The sequence below is a fragment of the Ictalurus furcatus genome, chromosome 9 (genome assembly GCF_023375685.1).
Source record: "Ictalurus furcatus strain D&B chromosome 9, Billie_1.0, whole genome shotgun sequence".
NCBI classification, from domain to species: Eukaryota; Metazoa; Chordata; class Actinopteri; order Siluriformes; family Ictaluridae; genus Ictalurus; species Ictalurus furcatus.
The window spans coordinates 18,337,636-18,353,769 of record NC_071263.1 but is presented as its reverse complement, the minus strand read 5'-3'; the positions used below and the strand labels follow the sequence as shown (position 1 = coordinate 18,353,769).

Genomic DNA, 16,134 nt, shown 5'->3' with positions numbered 1-16,134 from the left:
TGCAAATAACTAGGCTATGTATAATAAATAAAGAAAATAAATAATTATTATATATTTATATAATAAAATATAACAAATAACTACTGATATCTTCCCGTGACACTGAAGAGGATAAGCAGTATAGAAGATGGATGCATGGATGGACTACTGATATCTCCTTAAATTTGGTTGGGTTACTGTACACATGAAATAGTGAAATATGATACCACATCCGAAAAATACAAGACAGAGAAGTATAACACACACACACACACACACACACCTTACGCAGAAATCATATACATGTCATGCACACACTGATTATGTGAGTAATATGTGATCACGTGAGAAGGTGTGAAGGTGCGTTTCATTATGTTATGCCCTGAACTTGCACGTGACCTGAAGTAAATCTGTGACACCTTACTTAACATTTGAATTTGGAAAAACTAACCCGTGTAAAATTCACATATTAAGTTTGTGTGACATTCTCTCTCTCTCTCTCTCTCTCTTTGTCTCTCTCTTTCTCCCTAATAGCTGACCCAAAATAATACATTTCGACTTCTTCAGTAGTTTGGCGCTTCAATAAACAGAGATCTACAGCGCCATCTAGCAGTCTGATCGCGAATACGCTCGATCTTTGTTTTGGCTCAAACATACGTCACTTCCGATATTTTAAACATGGCGGAACGCTATGAAATATATCGCATTAGTGGCGCTAAAGCTGAAAGAAATTGATTTCTGTCTCTGCACGCAAGACAAATCTCCGACAGCCGAGTAAGAATAACATATTGTCCGTTACTTTGTTTACTTTGCATGTATAATCTCTTTGTAGTCGGTAACTCCTGCTAGCTAATACGGTAACTGTAGAGTTCCTGTCTGGTATTGACTGTCTGCAGGAACTCTGATAGTTTCAGTAAACTAACACCTAGAATCTTTCATTTAAGATTCATAATACGTTTTCTTGAGTTTAAGCAAAAATATGTTCTCATGAACGACAACAAAATTTAATATCATGTGTTGTCTACAACGAGGTACTAGTTGCGTTAGTGTAAAAGGTCTGGTGTGACTGATATAACCAAGAAGATGCTTCGTTTCCCTCTGCTATTAAATAAATACATTTCAACATCACTCTGTCGTTTACAGGTTTGGAGCTCGGTGTGAGGTGCAATGGTCAGCCAGATAGCAGTGCCTGAGTGCTTGAGTGTAAGGATCCCATCTGGACCATTTGGATTTCTTTCTCCAGACCTGTAGCTTCTTTTATCTTGAACATGAGCAGCAGGAGGAAACGTGCAGCGCCTGTCCGTATGGACGAAGAGGCCAAGGAGAAACTAAACTGGAACATGCATGAGCACCGCAGGACTGAGGGGGATTTTGAGGACCTCGAGGCATTCCCCCAGTCATCTGTGAGCTATCAGCCTGACCCTGTTCCTGATGTTAGCAATGCAGAGGTACTCAGCCGTTCCTCCCTTCTGCCTGCGGAAAAGGAGGAGGAGGAGGAGGAGGAAGCAGGAAGCTCCATGCAGGACTTCTTAAAAGACACCACTGAGCTTAATGTGCCTTCAGTGTCTGCGCTGGGTCCAGGCTGGAAAGCTCTGATTGGAGAGTTTGAACTCTATCCAAAGGTCCCTGTTGAGCTTGCAAACGTTACCTTTTGCCTGCAGCAGACTGGAGATGTTCTGTCAATAAATATAACTAGCACAAGCTCAGAGGAGCTCACAAGCTGCCCTGTCGAGTGCTCATTTGGTGGATTATCGCTGGAGGATTTGGATTGGCTGCAGAAAAGGAAGGTCATACAGCTCTGTCATTTATCTGGAGAAGGATCTGTAAAGGTATATGTTTGTGGTTGGAGGGACTCGTGTATTAAATGTGTCTCTACACTATCGGTCAAAAGTTTAGTCACACTTATTTATTTTTATTTATTTTTCCACATTTTAGAATAATAATAATAAAGTCCTCAAAACTTTGGAATAACACATGGAACTATGGGGATAAAAAAAAAATCCAATAACAATCAAAATAATTTAGTATTTTAAAGTAGACACTGTTTTTGCCTCGAATTTCCAGAAATGTATTCTTAACATTTTCTCAATCAGTTTTTTTTTTTCAAACTGTATTAAAGGAGTTCCCACCTATTCTGAACACTTATTGGCTGCTTTTCGGAATATTTCGCTCTAAGTCATCCATTTAAATAAAAAATATATTTTTGTAAATAAAATGTTAGTTTTCTCTTGAAAGAAACGAATATGTTGCACAATTATATTTTCGTCTACAACACCGATTTTAAACATTTAATCATACACCTTCAGATCAAAATATTTTTAAGATCATGAGAAACGTTTCACGTTTGACTGGTAGTCTATATGTATATATTTGTAGAGTATAAAACGTTCAGTGTTTGGTAGATTATGAACAAAGCTTTGTCTCCTGTATTAGCCTGCTTAGTACATTCCACATTGTTGTTTATTGAAATAAATTGCCATTGAATACCCACAAACCCAAAATCTTTGTTATATTTATGTTTCTGGTGCAGCTAAAGATATTTCTTTTGGAGTCTGGATTGGGACGGCCAGAGTTCCTCAGTGAAGGAAACGGACGCTTAAGAAGAGCCAGTCAGCTCTTGCAAAAACTAATGGAATTGTTCCATGACTTCATTATCCCTGGTAGCCTTTTTTCCTGTCAGCTGAGAAATAACCATACTTTGTGCTGACAAGTTTAATATATGTTATACTTTTAAATAAGCTTGATCTAGCACTTGACTCATTTCCCATGCCAGAGATCATGGAGAATGCAGAAGAAGAATGTGACACTGATCTGGAGAGGCAGAACGTGGAAGAACTCTATGACTACGTCAGACACGTTCACCAAAGAGAAGAACAGAAGCAGAGTTTTGATGTACAGCAACCAGCCCTCATCCCAGTGCTCCGGCCGTACCAGAGTCAGGCTGTCAACTGGATGCTGATAAAGGAACGGTACAAGAGTGAATTCTCCCAAGGTAAATTTATTACTCCTGTCAGTCTGCGTTGTATTGTCTTAATGCAAAGATGGGTTATAAATTAAGGGGAAAACACTATGAGCCACTAGAACAGCTTCAGTGTGCTTTAGTATAACTTAGTAATGGTTTGCCATGACTCTTCCTTCTAAGAGGACAAGTTGGCCCAAAGCGTGCCAATGAAATGCCCCTGCAGCATAAGTGTGCCACCAGACACCTCCAAACCAGCCTGTGGTCTTACATAGTGCACTAATGCACGAGCATCACATGCACTGAATATATGCTTTCAACCACAATTTCCAACCGTATATACTGATGTCTTTGCTGTGGACTTAAATGCAGATGTCACTTTAATCGCTGGTCCTATTGAAACACAGGCAGTTGAACATTGTGACTGAAGCTCCCCAATAATCCATTTTTCACAGTTGCCCAGATCTTTTACACTTGCCATCTCAATCCAAAATTGATGTCAGCTGAACCTGCTAGCGTAGGGTAGGATGTTAATTGATTAATTATTGTGCACTTACACCAGTTTGAAAGCATTTTCGCTCGTCATATTTATCCACTCGTTTATTATGGTTTTTCCTTTAATTTGTCACTTGTCTGTATAAATGTATATTGACTGAATTTACTGAATTGTAATTCATTTTATGCACAACTGTTTTTTCAACAGAACAAAAACTACATTTCCTTTGGAGGGAAGTGATCACGGTGTGTGGAAAGAAGCTGTTTTATAACCCCTACACGGGCTGGTAAGAAAGTTTAAAGAGCACGCTGATATGTGCACATCCCAATCAAGGACAGTATTAAGGCATGATTTGGGCATTTAACTGAAATTGGTGCTTGCATAATGTTCTGAATCGTCATAATGATCCATTTTAATTAGTCTGATCCGGGAGTTTCCGCTGGCTGGGGTGGACTGGCCTGGAGGAATCCTTGCTGATGAGATGGGGCTGGGAAAGACTGTAGAGGTGCTGGCCCTTATTTTGTGCCACACTCGCCAAGGCCTAAAGCAGAGTACGCTCACCTTACCTGTGGTAAGTGGAATGCAATATGGGTCAGATATTACAAACATGAAGAGACCGAGTGGCACAGTGGATAACATTAACACCTCACAGGTCCAGGGTCCCTGGTTGATTTTGAACTCAGGTGACTGTCTGTGTGGAGTTTCTGTGCATGTTCTCCCTGTGTCCACTTTGGTCTCCTTTGGGTTTTATAGGTTCCTACCACCTGAACTGAATGTGTGTGCTTGTGAGTTACAAACATCCACATTTTACTCCTTTCTCCATATATAATACGATTTACGTGGTGTAGGAGAGTAAGTAATGTGCAGTTCCTCATTAATGACGTCTGGTACCTTAAACGTGTGTTTTGTGTTCACCAGGGACAGTCAGTGAACTACTATGTCCCCCCTCCCCCATTAGAGAAGCAAAGTATCAAGCAGTGTGAGATAAAGCCAAGAGAGAAAATCACCCACCCTGGTAAGGAGCCATATTTGTGATTGATGGTTTGTTGCATTCATATTTACTAGCCTACAGATCCGGCAGTATTTCATGAATTATTGTTGTTATTAGTAGCAGAAGTATTTAATAAAAAGCTTTTGTGTTACATATCGTAGCTACTATACTAACATTATATGCTCTTGCTCTTAACAGCTGTCCGTGTGATGCTTCTGACTGCCATTAAGGAAATGAAAGTTGGTAAAGGAGCCTCAATCAATGCCATTTTTACGTACCTCCGGACTATGTATAAATATGACCCTCTGAAAAACCGCAACCACATTAAAAGGACGCTGACAAAAACTATAACAGAAGGTTTAGTGGAACAGGTCAAAGGTCGAGGATTAGCTGGCTCCTTCAAGCTGGGAAAGAACTACAAAGAAAAGAAGAAGAAACCCGTTACCCCAGTATGTATTCGTTACTTTTCAGTATGTATTCGTTACTTTTCAGTATGTATTTTCATGTTAGCATTGTGGAAATATTATGGCAGCATCAGTCAGGTTGCCTTATCTTATGCGTTTTACTGGAATGTTGTTAAACATAATTTAAATCTTGACCGTGAACCACAGGGGCAGGTTTAGGTTGTTGTTTTTTTTTTTTTTTACTTAATCAGACAAATAAGTAATATTTTGGCTGGGAATACTTATATATATATTTATATATAGTTATGTTCTGTACTAGATGTAGGATATCTTATATTTTATATATTCTTGAACAACATACTGGGTGTGTTTGTATCTCCTTTTGATACAGTCATATTATGTTAACAAAAAGTGTTTAAAAAAATATTATTATTTATAATTCAGCATTATTGAAAGTCTTTTTTTTTTTTTATAGCAAAAGCCAACTGGGGAGGCTCCTCACAGGAGAACATCACGTCGTTGTGCAGGCCAGGAGCGAGAAGCAGTTATGAACTCCTCAAGTGCAGCTTCTGACTCTGAGGACACAATGTGCAGCCTTGACCCTCCTGTACTTGCAGAGGAACCAAAGCAAGAGCATGATTCACAAGCAGATTGTGAGAAAGAGACCGCGGATTGCCACGTGGCTAATGCTAAACCAGAGCCAATGGAGAGTAATGAAAATCACCAGCTAGAAAATCCTCAGTCAGATATTACCCAAGGTTCACAGTCAGAGCATTTTCATCCTCCAATTCGAGCATCTGTGGTTCCCTTCAATACAACCGATTACCGGTTTGAGTGTATCTGCGGGGAACTGGGCCTGGTGGACTATAAAGCTCGGGTGCAGTGCATGAACTGTCTGCTGTGGCAGCATGCTGAGTGTGTGAACTACAAGGAGGAGAACCTGGCGACTACTCCATTCTACTGCCCACACTGCCTAGTGGCCATGACTCCTGTTCCCACTGGTGCCACTCTTATAATTTCCCCCAGTTCCATATGCCATCAGTGGGTCGAAGAAATCAACCGGCACATCCGCTCTTCCTCTCTTCGAATACTGGCAAGTACTGTTTAAATTAGAAATGATCCTGATAATTCACACAAGCTTCACACATACTGTATATTCCTGACTTTCATTAGAGTGTTCCTTAGACCTAAAATGTTGAATGCTACCCAAATATTGCCCTCACAATGTTTCTGTGATCAACTACTGTCGTTTTCCTGGCTGACCTGTTCCATGTCTGGTTGTTAGTACACCAGTTGTTTCTTTCTTTTTCAGGGCCCATTGCCCAATGCTTGTTCAATGGCTCTGATAGATTTTTTCCCTCTTTTCTCAGCTTCAAAATGGCTTGATTTCTCCCATAGACAGCTCTCTGGTCTTCATGTTGGTTTATCCTTTTTAACAACAAATGCAGTCTTTACAGGTGAAACCTAGGGCTCAGACTAAGAGTAGACATTCAGAGCTATTAATTCTTGAAACAATCAGTTTAACAAGGCACATCTGGGCAGCAAGAAACACCTATCAGTCACATGTTCCAATAGTTTTGATCACTTTGAAAAATGGGTGGTTTCAAACAAAATACTTTTGGTGGGGACTGTAATATTATTAACATAATAATTATCATCCATTGTCCAAGAAACATAAGTAAGAAAATAAAAGTAGGGGGAAAATCAGGTCAAATTCTATTAAAGGGAAAGGACCAAAGTGAGTAAATTTTGAACCCACCCGGAGCCTGATATATATCTGATAACCTGTCAGATAAGCAATGCTTGGATTCATATTTTTGCCATTGTGGGATTGTACCCTGTACCTTGTAAATGAACAATCAAATTTAGCATCGTTTTCATACTACCTGTCAATGTGAATATAGTATAATCAGTTGTGTATGTCTCTCAGGTGTACCAGGGTGTGAAGAGGCATGGGTTCATTCAGCCTCATATCCTGGCTGAGCAGGATGTGGTCATCACCACCTACGATGTGCTGCGTACTGAGCTGAACTATGTGGATCTCCCTCATAGTAACAGCAAAGATGGCCGACGCTTTCGTAACCAGAAACGCTACATGGCTGTGCCAAGCCCCCTGGTGGCTGTGGAGTGGTGGCGTGTGTGTCTGGATGAGGCTCAGATGGTGGAGTGCACGACAGCCAAGGTGACTGAACTATGTATAGGCTACTACTATTAAAAAAGCAGTGGTAGAGCAGCTGGTGGAGATATGGTTAAAAAAATGTTTTTAAATATTAAAAAAAAAAGAGAGAGTGTGACCCAGAAAATATATATATATATATATGCTTCCTTTTGTCTTTAGGCTGCAGAGATGGCGCTGAGACTCACATCCATTAATCGCTGGTGTGTAAGTGGAACTCCAGTACAAAGAGGTCTAGAAGGTAAGCTGAGCCTCAGATTGTCATTTAATGTAATGGAATTGAGTGCCACAATGTCTGTAACAGTAACTGACATGGAAATGCTCTGCAGATTTGTATGGACTTGTTTTGTTTCTGGGAGTCGACCCATACTGGGTGAAGTACTGGTGGGATCAGCTGCTATATAGACCATATTGCCGTGGAAACACAGGGCCACTCTACAGTGTCATTGGCCAGCTACTGTGGCGATCTGCCAAAAAAGATGTTATCGACCAGGTTAGTTCTTGATGCAGTATATAATGTTTTTGTAATGTCAAATCCTATCACTGTCAGCCACTGCTGAGATGTTAACCAAGGTCGTTAGCCATCAACTGCTTGGATTAATGGAAAAAATATATACATGGTAAAATTTCCATTAGACTGTAATAATAATAATAATAACAATAATAATAGTAAATGTCTCTGTAATCATAAAGAATGCTTTGTGCTGATCACAAGATTTCCATTAACATTATTCTCACACACATCTTTTCAGTGCAGTTAGTACTGTGTGACTTTACAATTTGTTGTTGTAGAAGACTATCTGGTGTCCCTCAGATCATGGTGGGTTCCCTTTTGAGTCTGGTTCCTCTCAAGGTTTCTTCCTTGTGTTCTCTCAGGGAGTTTTTCCTTGCCACTGTCACCTGTCTTGCTCCTTAGGGATCTGCAGTAAACCTACATCTGGATTTCTGTAAAGCTGCTTTGTGACAATGCCTCTTGTTAAAAATGCTATACAAATAAAATTGAAATGAATGCAAATATTGGTTTGCAACTGTTGAATTCCAGAAGATGTGTGGATGATAAATAATTAAATATTTTGCATGTTTCTATTATTTGCAGATCCAGATTCCTGCTCAGACAGAAGAGATCCACTGGCTTAACTTCTCTCCCGTGGAAGGCCACTTTTACCATCGCCAGCATGAGGTCTGCTCACAGGATGCTCTGCTTAAGTTGAGGAAGATCTCAGACTGGTCGCTGAAATTGGGCAGCCTGGACCGTCGCACGGTCAACACCATCCTGTACCCACTATTGCGCCTGCGCCAGGCTTGCTGCCACCCTCAAGCTGTCAGGGGAGAGTTTTTGCCCTTCCAGAAAAGGTGAGGAACATTCTGATTGGCAGCACAACATATTCGGTCTGGATTAATTATTTTTGCCCTCAAACACCCCTAAAGACTACACAAATGGTTTTCCACCTTCTGGTTGCTTTAATGTGGTTGCTAATATCCATATCCTGTTTTTAAATCCTGTTCAGTACAATGACGATGGAAGAACTGCTGAAGTCCCTGCAGAAAAAGTGTCGTGTTGAGTGTGAGGAGGCTCACAGGCAGCTGGTGTGTGCTCTCAATGGTTTGGCAGGAATCCACATTATCAGAGGTACCATTTGCTAAAACACCATCCTAATTTACTTTGTTCATATGGTCCTGTTTAAAAACATTCCTGGCCTCTGTGTTCTCACATGTCTGGTAGTTGAGTTTATTGAGGCAGCAGAGATGTACAGAGAAGTGCTTAGATCATCAGAAGAACACAAAGATCGGCTTAAAACGGACTCTCTGCAGGTATAACCCTGCTCTCTATCTCTGTTCAGGTATAGCCCTGCTCTATACTTAGGGAGGGAAAATATCTACATTTTCCCCATCTATAAATCTTATTAATGCTATCTCTATATTCAAAATATAGAGGCTTCATGCTACACACAATTTGATGGAGCTACTAAATGCCAAGCATCCTGGCATACCACCTACTCTTCGAGATGATCGTCTGAAAGAGGAGGTTAGAAAGCAGATCTAAGACAAAATTACCTTTTACAGACTATGAATAAGTACAATTAACCCATGTTACTGTCTGAAATTTTCTGCGTGCGTTCTCTAACTAGGCAGAGCAGTTGAAACAACACTACATGACTAAGGTCAGCTCTGAAGTGTCTGAAGCTCAGCAGAACCTCCTGCCTGTACTTCAGAACATCAGAGACCTCAAACGCAAGGTAGGATGTTTGAGAACTTGATCTTTTGATCTGCATAAACACACAAGCACAAACAGGTTTCTGATTCAGCTCTATTTTAGGTTAACCTGCGTTCCCCCTGGTGGTTAGACGTCATTCAGCAGGCCATTCAGTACTCAGTGGATGATGACTTGGTTGGCCGCATCCAAAACGAGCTTACCTGCAGCTATAAACAGCAAGCCAATAAACTCTCAATGGCTGACAAGTAATTCAGAAGAAGTTCTTCAAGAATTCTACCTAATATCATCTCAGTTTGAGCTTTTTTTGTTTGCTTATTTTGGCATGTTCATCCTGAGCAACATGCTCCTCAGGTTCCGGGATGCCCGAGGTCTCCAGTTTTTACTCAGCACTCAGATGGATGAACTGATGACATCCCAGAAAAGCGTTCAGGATGCTGTAAAAGAGCTAGAAGTTCCACCGTCACAGGAAGTCATTGAGGAGGCGACAGCTTGTCACCTGAGGCCTGTGCGCCTTCCACTCAACAAGTAAGATCATTTTAGTTGGTTTGGAATGATTTCACTTATTCATTGTTTGATAATCATTTTTACATATTGTTTAACCCTGGTGCAATATTTTATTCCTGTATGTTAAAAATGGTATATTAAAGTCCTGTTTTGTTTTATTTTATAGCTGTGTATTTTGCAAATCTGACGAGCTCTTCACAGATTATGAGTCAAAATTGTTTTCTCACACGTAAGTAATAAAAAACTCATTTGAATTATTCAAGTAAAGCAAAACATACAAGAGCTTAAAGACCTAGTCTTTAAGACACTAATAATTAATCTTAAAAACCTTTATGATGTATCACAGAGTTAAAGGACAGACAGCCATCTTTGAGGATATGATTGAGGATGAGGAGGGACTGATGGACGACAGGCTTCCCACAACTAGTCGCGGTCTGCGGGCAGCCAGTGAGACAGAACGCACCCTGAAAGCCATCTTGTCCTTTGCCAAGATCCGCCGCCTGGACTCTGAACTTATAGAGGAGGGCAATACTTTTATGGAGCTCTTTGAGTTCTGGAAAAAGGAGTACAAGGTTTGAAATCATGTATTGAACAAATATGAGCATTTAAGTATGGATATAATCTAAAGCAGTGGCTGACAGGGAAGTAAGCTGAAATGTATACTGAGATGAGGGTGATTACTGTGCTGAAAGAAGCAATGAGAACGCACGATTTTTCACAACAAATTGGTGTTTAATGAGAAGAGGGTCAAGCACAGATCCTTGTCGTTGCTTAATAATGATTGTACTTCTTAATTTTTCTGTGTAGGGTGTACCCAAGAAATAGTTTGATTTACTATAGCACTTTTAAGAATTTTTGATAGAAACGGGAGAAGAGACCAATTTGTTGTTCTCTATGTTCAGTGATCAGTGTGGTAGAATTGGCCTGCAGGAGTTGTGAGGGGATGGGGTTTAGTGGACAGGTGGTGGGCCGGCTGGTGAGGAGGAGCTTAGTCATCGGTGTCAGTGAGGGGTGAGAATAAAGAAAGTGTTGTGCTATGTGTAGGAGGAAACTTGGGGGGTGCACGTGTGTGAGGAGAGCTGCTAATGATTGCCACCTTGTCTGAAGAAAAAAAAAAGTGTGCAAGACTTTGGCAGCCAGGGTGAAGAGGATCTTGAAAGTAGAGAAGTGTATTTGTAGCGCTGTCATTTTTGTTCCTATAGTAGGTACTTTAAGTACTACTAAACAAAAGTGTAAACTAGCTGCAGCCTCCAACAATGTGGTACTGTCTTTTTGTGCTCTTAATGTGCCCTGTGTAAATGTTTAAATTTTGTGATAAAACACAAAAAAAGAAGAAAAAAAAACATTCCAGCATGATCACCTTAAATTAAAGACTGAAGTTGGTTTTGTTCCATCGGTACCCTCTGTCTGACTGCTGATTGATCATTAGCCTTTTCTGAGATTAGTACGTGTTCATTTGTAGCTCCTTATGACCACCAACTTCACATTATGATCATAAATGTGATGTGGCTACTCAGGTGTTGCATGAGTACTGGATGACGTTGAGGGATCGAGTGTCAGCCATAGATGAGCTGGGTATGGCTACAGAAAGACTACGTGTGCGTCTTCCCGATGAGCCCAAGCCGAAAGTGCTGCACATCATAGAGCCACATGAGGTGGGTAGAACTAAGCCTCTGCTGCACCACAGCTGAATTATATATTGTACCTCTGTGCTAAATGCATGTGCTTGTTTATTGGTTTTATTTGGGTTCAGGTGGAGCAGAACAGAGTGAAACTGTTGAATGACCGGGCTGTGGCTAAATCGCAGCTACAGAAAAAGCTTGGACAGTTTCTCTATCTTACCAATTTGGAGAAGGTAAGTAATAAAGATGTGTTTTATGTCCTGTGTTGTTCAACCATATATTAAGACAAATTAGTATTGTTTAATTACAGTTGCTGCTGAATACACATATTGGCTTACAACTATAAGTGCCTTTCTTTTCTGGTGACTTTATGAATTTCAGTGTAATATTTTGAATAAAGTTTATGCTGATATTTCCACTCAACAATTGTTTCAGTCACAGGATAAATCAACAGGAGGTCTGAATCCAGAGCCATGTCCTATCTGTGCTCGCTCTCTGGGTCAGGAGGTAAGATGAAATGATACACAACTGATAATTATAGTCTAAAAATGTATATGAATATTTGACTGCAGGTAGATAAACACTATGTTACACTTTGTGATATGAGTGCATTTGAAAAGCAGTCACACCGTTGCCTGTGCTTGTGTGATTAACTGTGTGTTTGTGTTTGACAGTGGGCCGTGCTCACCTGTGGACACTGTTTCTGTAATGAGTGCATTTCCATCATTGTGGAACAGTACAGTGTTGGCAATCGAAAGAAAGCTATAAAGTGTGCTATCTGCAGGCAAACCACTTCCCACACCGAAATTTCCTATGTCTTCACCACCCAGGCTGCAGACCAGGACCAGGAAATTCCTGTCAAAGTCAGTACACTTCAATCTTCCTACCCTGAAAACACTATGGAATCTGTGATTACTTAAGAAACCCGACTGCTTTGATGTCTTTTTTTGGATTTGTTTTGTGTGCAACATACATTTTAAATCCCCTGTTGATTTAATTTGTTTTTTTATACCATAGGGAAGTCACTCCACCAAAGTAGAAGCTGTGGTCCGAGCCCTTAAGAAAATCCAGATGACTGACAAAGGAGCTAAATCTCTTGTATTCTCTACGGTAACCATTGTTTGAGATGTTTTTAGGATGACATTATCAGAAAATACACATTTCAAACATTAGTATTTGATCTGACTCTGCCGTCTATCTTTTTCAGTGGCAGGGCGTGCTAGATATCATTGCAAAAGCACTCTTTGATAACAACATGGAGTTCTCACAGATCAATGGGATTCATAAATTTCAGGTGTGTAAAATGCCAGTACTACAATTCAGAATGAAAACATTTAAGTAATTATTCATTGTTTTGTTGCCAGTATCATGGCTGTGACCATGTCTGCACATTTTGTTATGTACCTGTGCACAAACATCAAGAGCTCAAGCTCACAATAACAGCTTGCCTCTTGATGATAGTAGGTTTTTGATTTCATTTTAGGAGAACTTGAGTTCTTTCAAGTATGAGGAGAATATCAACATCCTGCTGTTGCCATTGCACACAGGGTCAAACGGCCTGAACATCATCGAGGCTACCCACGTGCTACTTGTGGAGCCCATTCTCAACCCAGCACATGAGCTTCAGGCCATTGGCAGAGTGCACCGCATCGGCCAAACCAAGTGAGCTTACATGTGTAGGACCAAATAGCTGATTGTTGTTGTTGTTGTTTTCTTTCAGTAACAAGAAATAAGAGCAGTGCAGGCAGCTGAGAGACAGTTTATTGAAGAATAGCGCTGAACACTGTTAACAGTATTAAAAAGGGACACTGCAATTTGTTAGTAGTTGATGCGATTTTTGTTATCATGTATCTAAACAGAAAAGTACCCCATGTACCCTCCAAATGCACTCTTTCAGTTGCTCCAGAATGTGCCTTATACAATGTCTATCAGGTACACAAACAATGTGGACACTCAACAAACATTAAAGCTCTGTTTTATATTCCATATACAATATACATATAGATGTATTTTATGCTGTATGCTGCATCTATGCTATGTCTTTTAAAAGCGCTATATAAATAAACTGAACTTGAATTAAATTGAAATCTCACCTCTAGTAAAAATGAAGGTTACAGATCACTGAAAAGAAACATAAATAGTTTTGGGGCATCTGAGTTGAACTCCAACAAATGAGTGGCTTAAAGGGCATGGAAAAGTCACAGATTTGGGAGAAAATAATAAACTATGCCATAGGGCAGCTTAACAAAATAAGAAATCACAAAGATCCTTTACATGGCACCAACTCACCTCAGATGTTATCGTTGGCGAGCCATTAATTCCTTATCCGTTGCTTTTTGTTGCTTAGACCCACTTTTGTGCACCGGTTCCTGATCAAGTCCACTATTGAGGAGCGCATGCAGGCCATGCTGAAAACAGCAGAGAAAAGGTGAGCATATGCAAAAGGAGGTGTGTTTATTAGTTGTCCCATTTCATTGGGTTAGTTTGGTGTATATAATAATAGTGGTCATTTTTGCCTCTAATAATAAAGTTTCTAATGCTATGTGATGAACCTCTAGTCACAGTGCTACAGCCATGAAGCACTCTGAGGCATCAGTGTTCACAGTGGCTGACCTGGCTGAGCTTTTCACTGAGGACAGCGACACACTGGAATGAGACTGGTCAATCACAGCCTCACAGTCTGGCCAGTGAGCACCACAACCAGCAAGAAGGAGCAGATAAAAAGGGACCATTACAGTACTAATCATTATACAAGCTCTCCACTGCTCCACTCCACTTTGCACTTTTAGATGCTAGTTCCAGTGATTGTAATTTAATTTATTATCTTAGTGTTATGTTCTCATCATACTGGTCAAGTTGACAAGGCTATTCTCCGTGTGAAATTCTGTCCTAAAACAACCTGCTAGCTTTAAAAATAAAATAAATTCACTGATTGTGTTATTAAAATTACAGCCTCAGGATTATTGAAACAACACATAATAACATAGAGGTGCTGTTATCATGATACAGACTGCATTTCACTGTGGGTCAAGGACAAACAAGCAACAAAGGTGCAGAGGTGAGCCTCATATGTCAGTGGACAGGTTTGTATGGTAGAGATGAACATTTTGGTATTTCAAAACTTAATTAGCATAGCTTTTTTCGACTAGCCAGAGCAATATGCCTCTATGTACATATATTGATCAGAGTGGTCTGTTGTAGTATCCTCAGTTTCCATGCATTATTACTGACATCATGTACCACTGTTGAAAATGTAAGTATTTATGAAATATAAATAGAGTAGCACTGCCTTTTTAGGCATTGTTATGATCCCAGTGTATCTGTTGTAAGGATGTGAAATTTGGGACCAGTGGCATTTTGTTTCACTTTTCCAGACTAACAAGAACTGTAATGACATTTTAGTACATTCATTTCTTCTGGTTAACATGTCACACCACCAACTTTTGAAAAAAAATACTATTTTTAGTTTGTGCATCAAAAAGATTCACATCTTAAAGGGGTTTTATTTTCAGCCAAAGATTATGAACTCTTCATGTTTTATTTCTGTCAGATGTCTATGATTAAGTAAGGTTAAATACAATTGTCTGTTAGTTGTCTGTATAATCATTAGTGCAGTGATGGCACATTCCTCCAGAAGTGTTGCACAAGGTGATGTTTGTTTGGGGAAAAATTAACAGATTCATTTTTGTTAAAAATGTCAAATGTGTTGGGTTTTGTTTTTTTAATGATGAGCTGTATTTCTGTATTTGAGTTGAAAAAATGTGTTATAAAGATGTAAAATGTAAATGTCTCAAAGAAAGAAACCACCAGTTTTTACAGCTTTTGAAGGGTGACCTTGTGAATGGTCCATGCTAACATTTTAGCTATTTGCAAGACATTCAATGTCCATAAAACTTTCAGAAGGTAGAAGGTTCAAGCTATATTGTGTTTCTTTGCTTTGCTTCGCTTAAGTTTTTTTTTTTTAAATCTAAAATATTTTTAGGTTGTATGATTTATATTTTTTAATACATAAGCAAGGTTCCCCTTTGATGAAGCCAGAGCTTTATAGATGGTTCTATGAAAACACAGATTTATTCCAAATACATTAATCACATCTCTTAAAGAAAAATGCCTGACCATAAGTTAACATTATTAGAAGCATCTCTAAACTGAATGTCGGTAAGATAAACTACTACCCCTCCCTCCCTCCTGCTCTCAGTCTTGTGTCCAGGATTGTTGCTTTATGTAGTGGAATGATGTGATTTATCATGTTTCAAGGAGTACAAACTCATGTAGTTTCTAGCAGTGTTTGTTTTACTTTGATAGAATTACTGGTCGTGCCACATTCTGTCTGTCTGTGTGATTTTACGGTCACCAGCTCCTCAGCCAATGTGGCAGTGAACTGCCCTTGACTTAATGACAGGACTTCTTTTCATGCAAAAGAGTGGGATTCCTGAAACAGTAAAACTTTAGTCATGTCCTTTAAAAACCTTGCAGACAAAAGCGTGAGGCAAAACGGGATACCACCCTGCAACTCTCCATTCTCTTTATATTATGAACAGACTCCTTATTGGCCAGTGGTTTGGGACATGGTTGTAAGGTGTCTGCTAAGTGGTCTGTCAGGAGTATTTTCAGTCTTATGGCCCTAAATCTACATGGTCTGTGTTACCTTGGATTCCCCTCAGCATGCCCTATTCATGTGTGGAATCTCATTGTTGGTGTGGACATCAATTCAAGCTGGTGTTTTTAAGAGCAGAGGGAGGCTCCTACTTCATTAGAGCTGTTTTTCGAGGGCTGGGTTTAGTGCAA

The 16,134-nt window shown here is 39.8% G+C and overlaps 1 protein-coding gene across 2 annotated transcripts; it reads left to right on the top strand.

The window, feature by feature from the left end:
* The first annotated feature begins 649 nt into the window (after positions 1–649).
* On the top strand, positions 650–15,262 carry shprh (SNF2 histone linker PHD RING helicase). Of its 2 annotated transcripts, XM_053633350.1 has the most exons (30): positions 650–753; positions 1,123–1,808; positions 2,510–2,639; positions 2,753–2,971; positions 3,642–3,720; positions 3,855–4,005; positions 4,353–4,449; positions 4,624–4,874; positions 5,305–5,922; positions 6,760–7,011; positions 7,168–7,246; positions 7,335–7,498; positions 8,102–8,358; positions 8,514–8,635; positions 8,729–8,817; positions 8,939–9,031; positions 9,135–9,242; positions 9,323–9,465; positions 9,572–9,745; positions 9,891–9,953; positions 10,071–10,296; positions 11,242–11,379; positions 11,478–11,579; positions 11,782–11,853; positions 12,021–12,209; positions 12,364–12,456; positions 12,554–12,640; positions 12,830–13,008; positions 13,694–13,774; positions 13,905–15,262. In XM_053633350.1, the coding sequence occupies exons 2-30, from the start codon at positions 1,248–1,250 to the stop codon at positions 13,999–14,001; spliced, it is 4,914 nt and encodes a 1,637-aa protein (XP_053489325.1). In that variant the 5' UTR covers positions 650–753; positions 1,123–1,247; the 3' UTR covers positions 14,002–15,262. The 2 variants fall into 2 exon arrangements, with proteins under 2 accessions (XP_053489325.1, XP_053489326.1); XM_053633351.1 differs by lacking the exons at positions 13,694–13,774; positions 13,905–15,262 and having other exon boundaries at positions 12,894–12,991.
* The last annotated feature ends 872 nt before the right edge of the window (positions 15,263–16,134 follow it).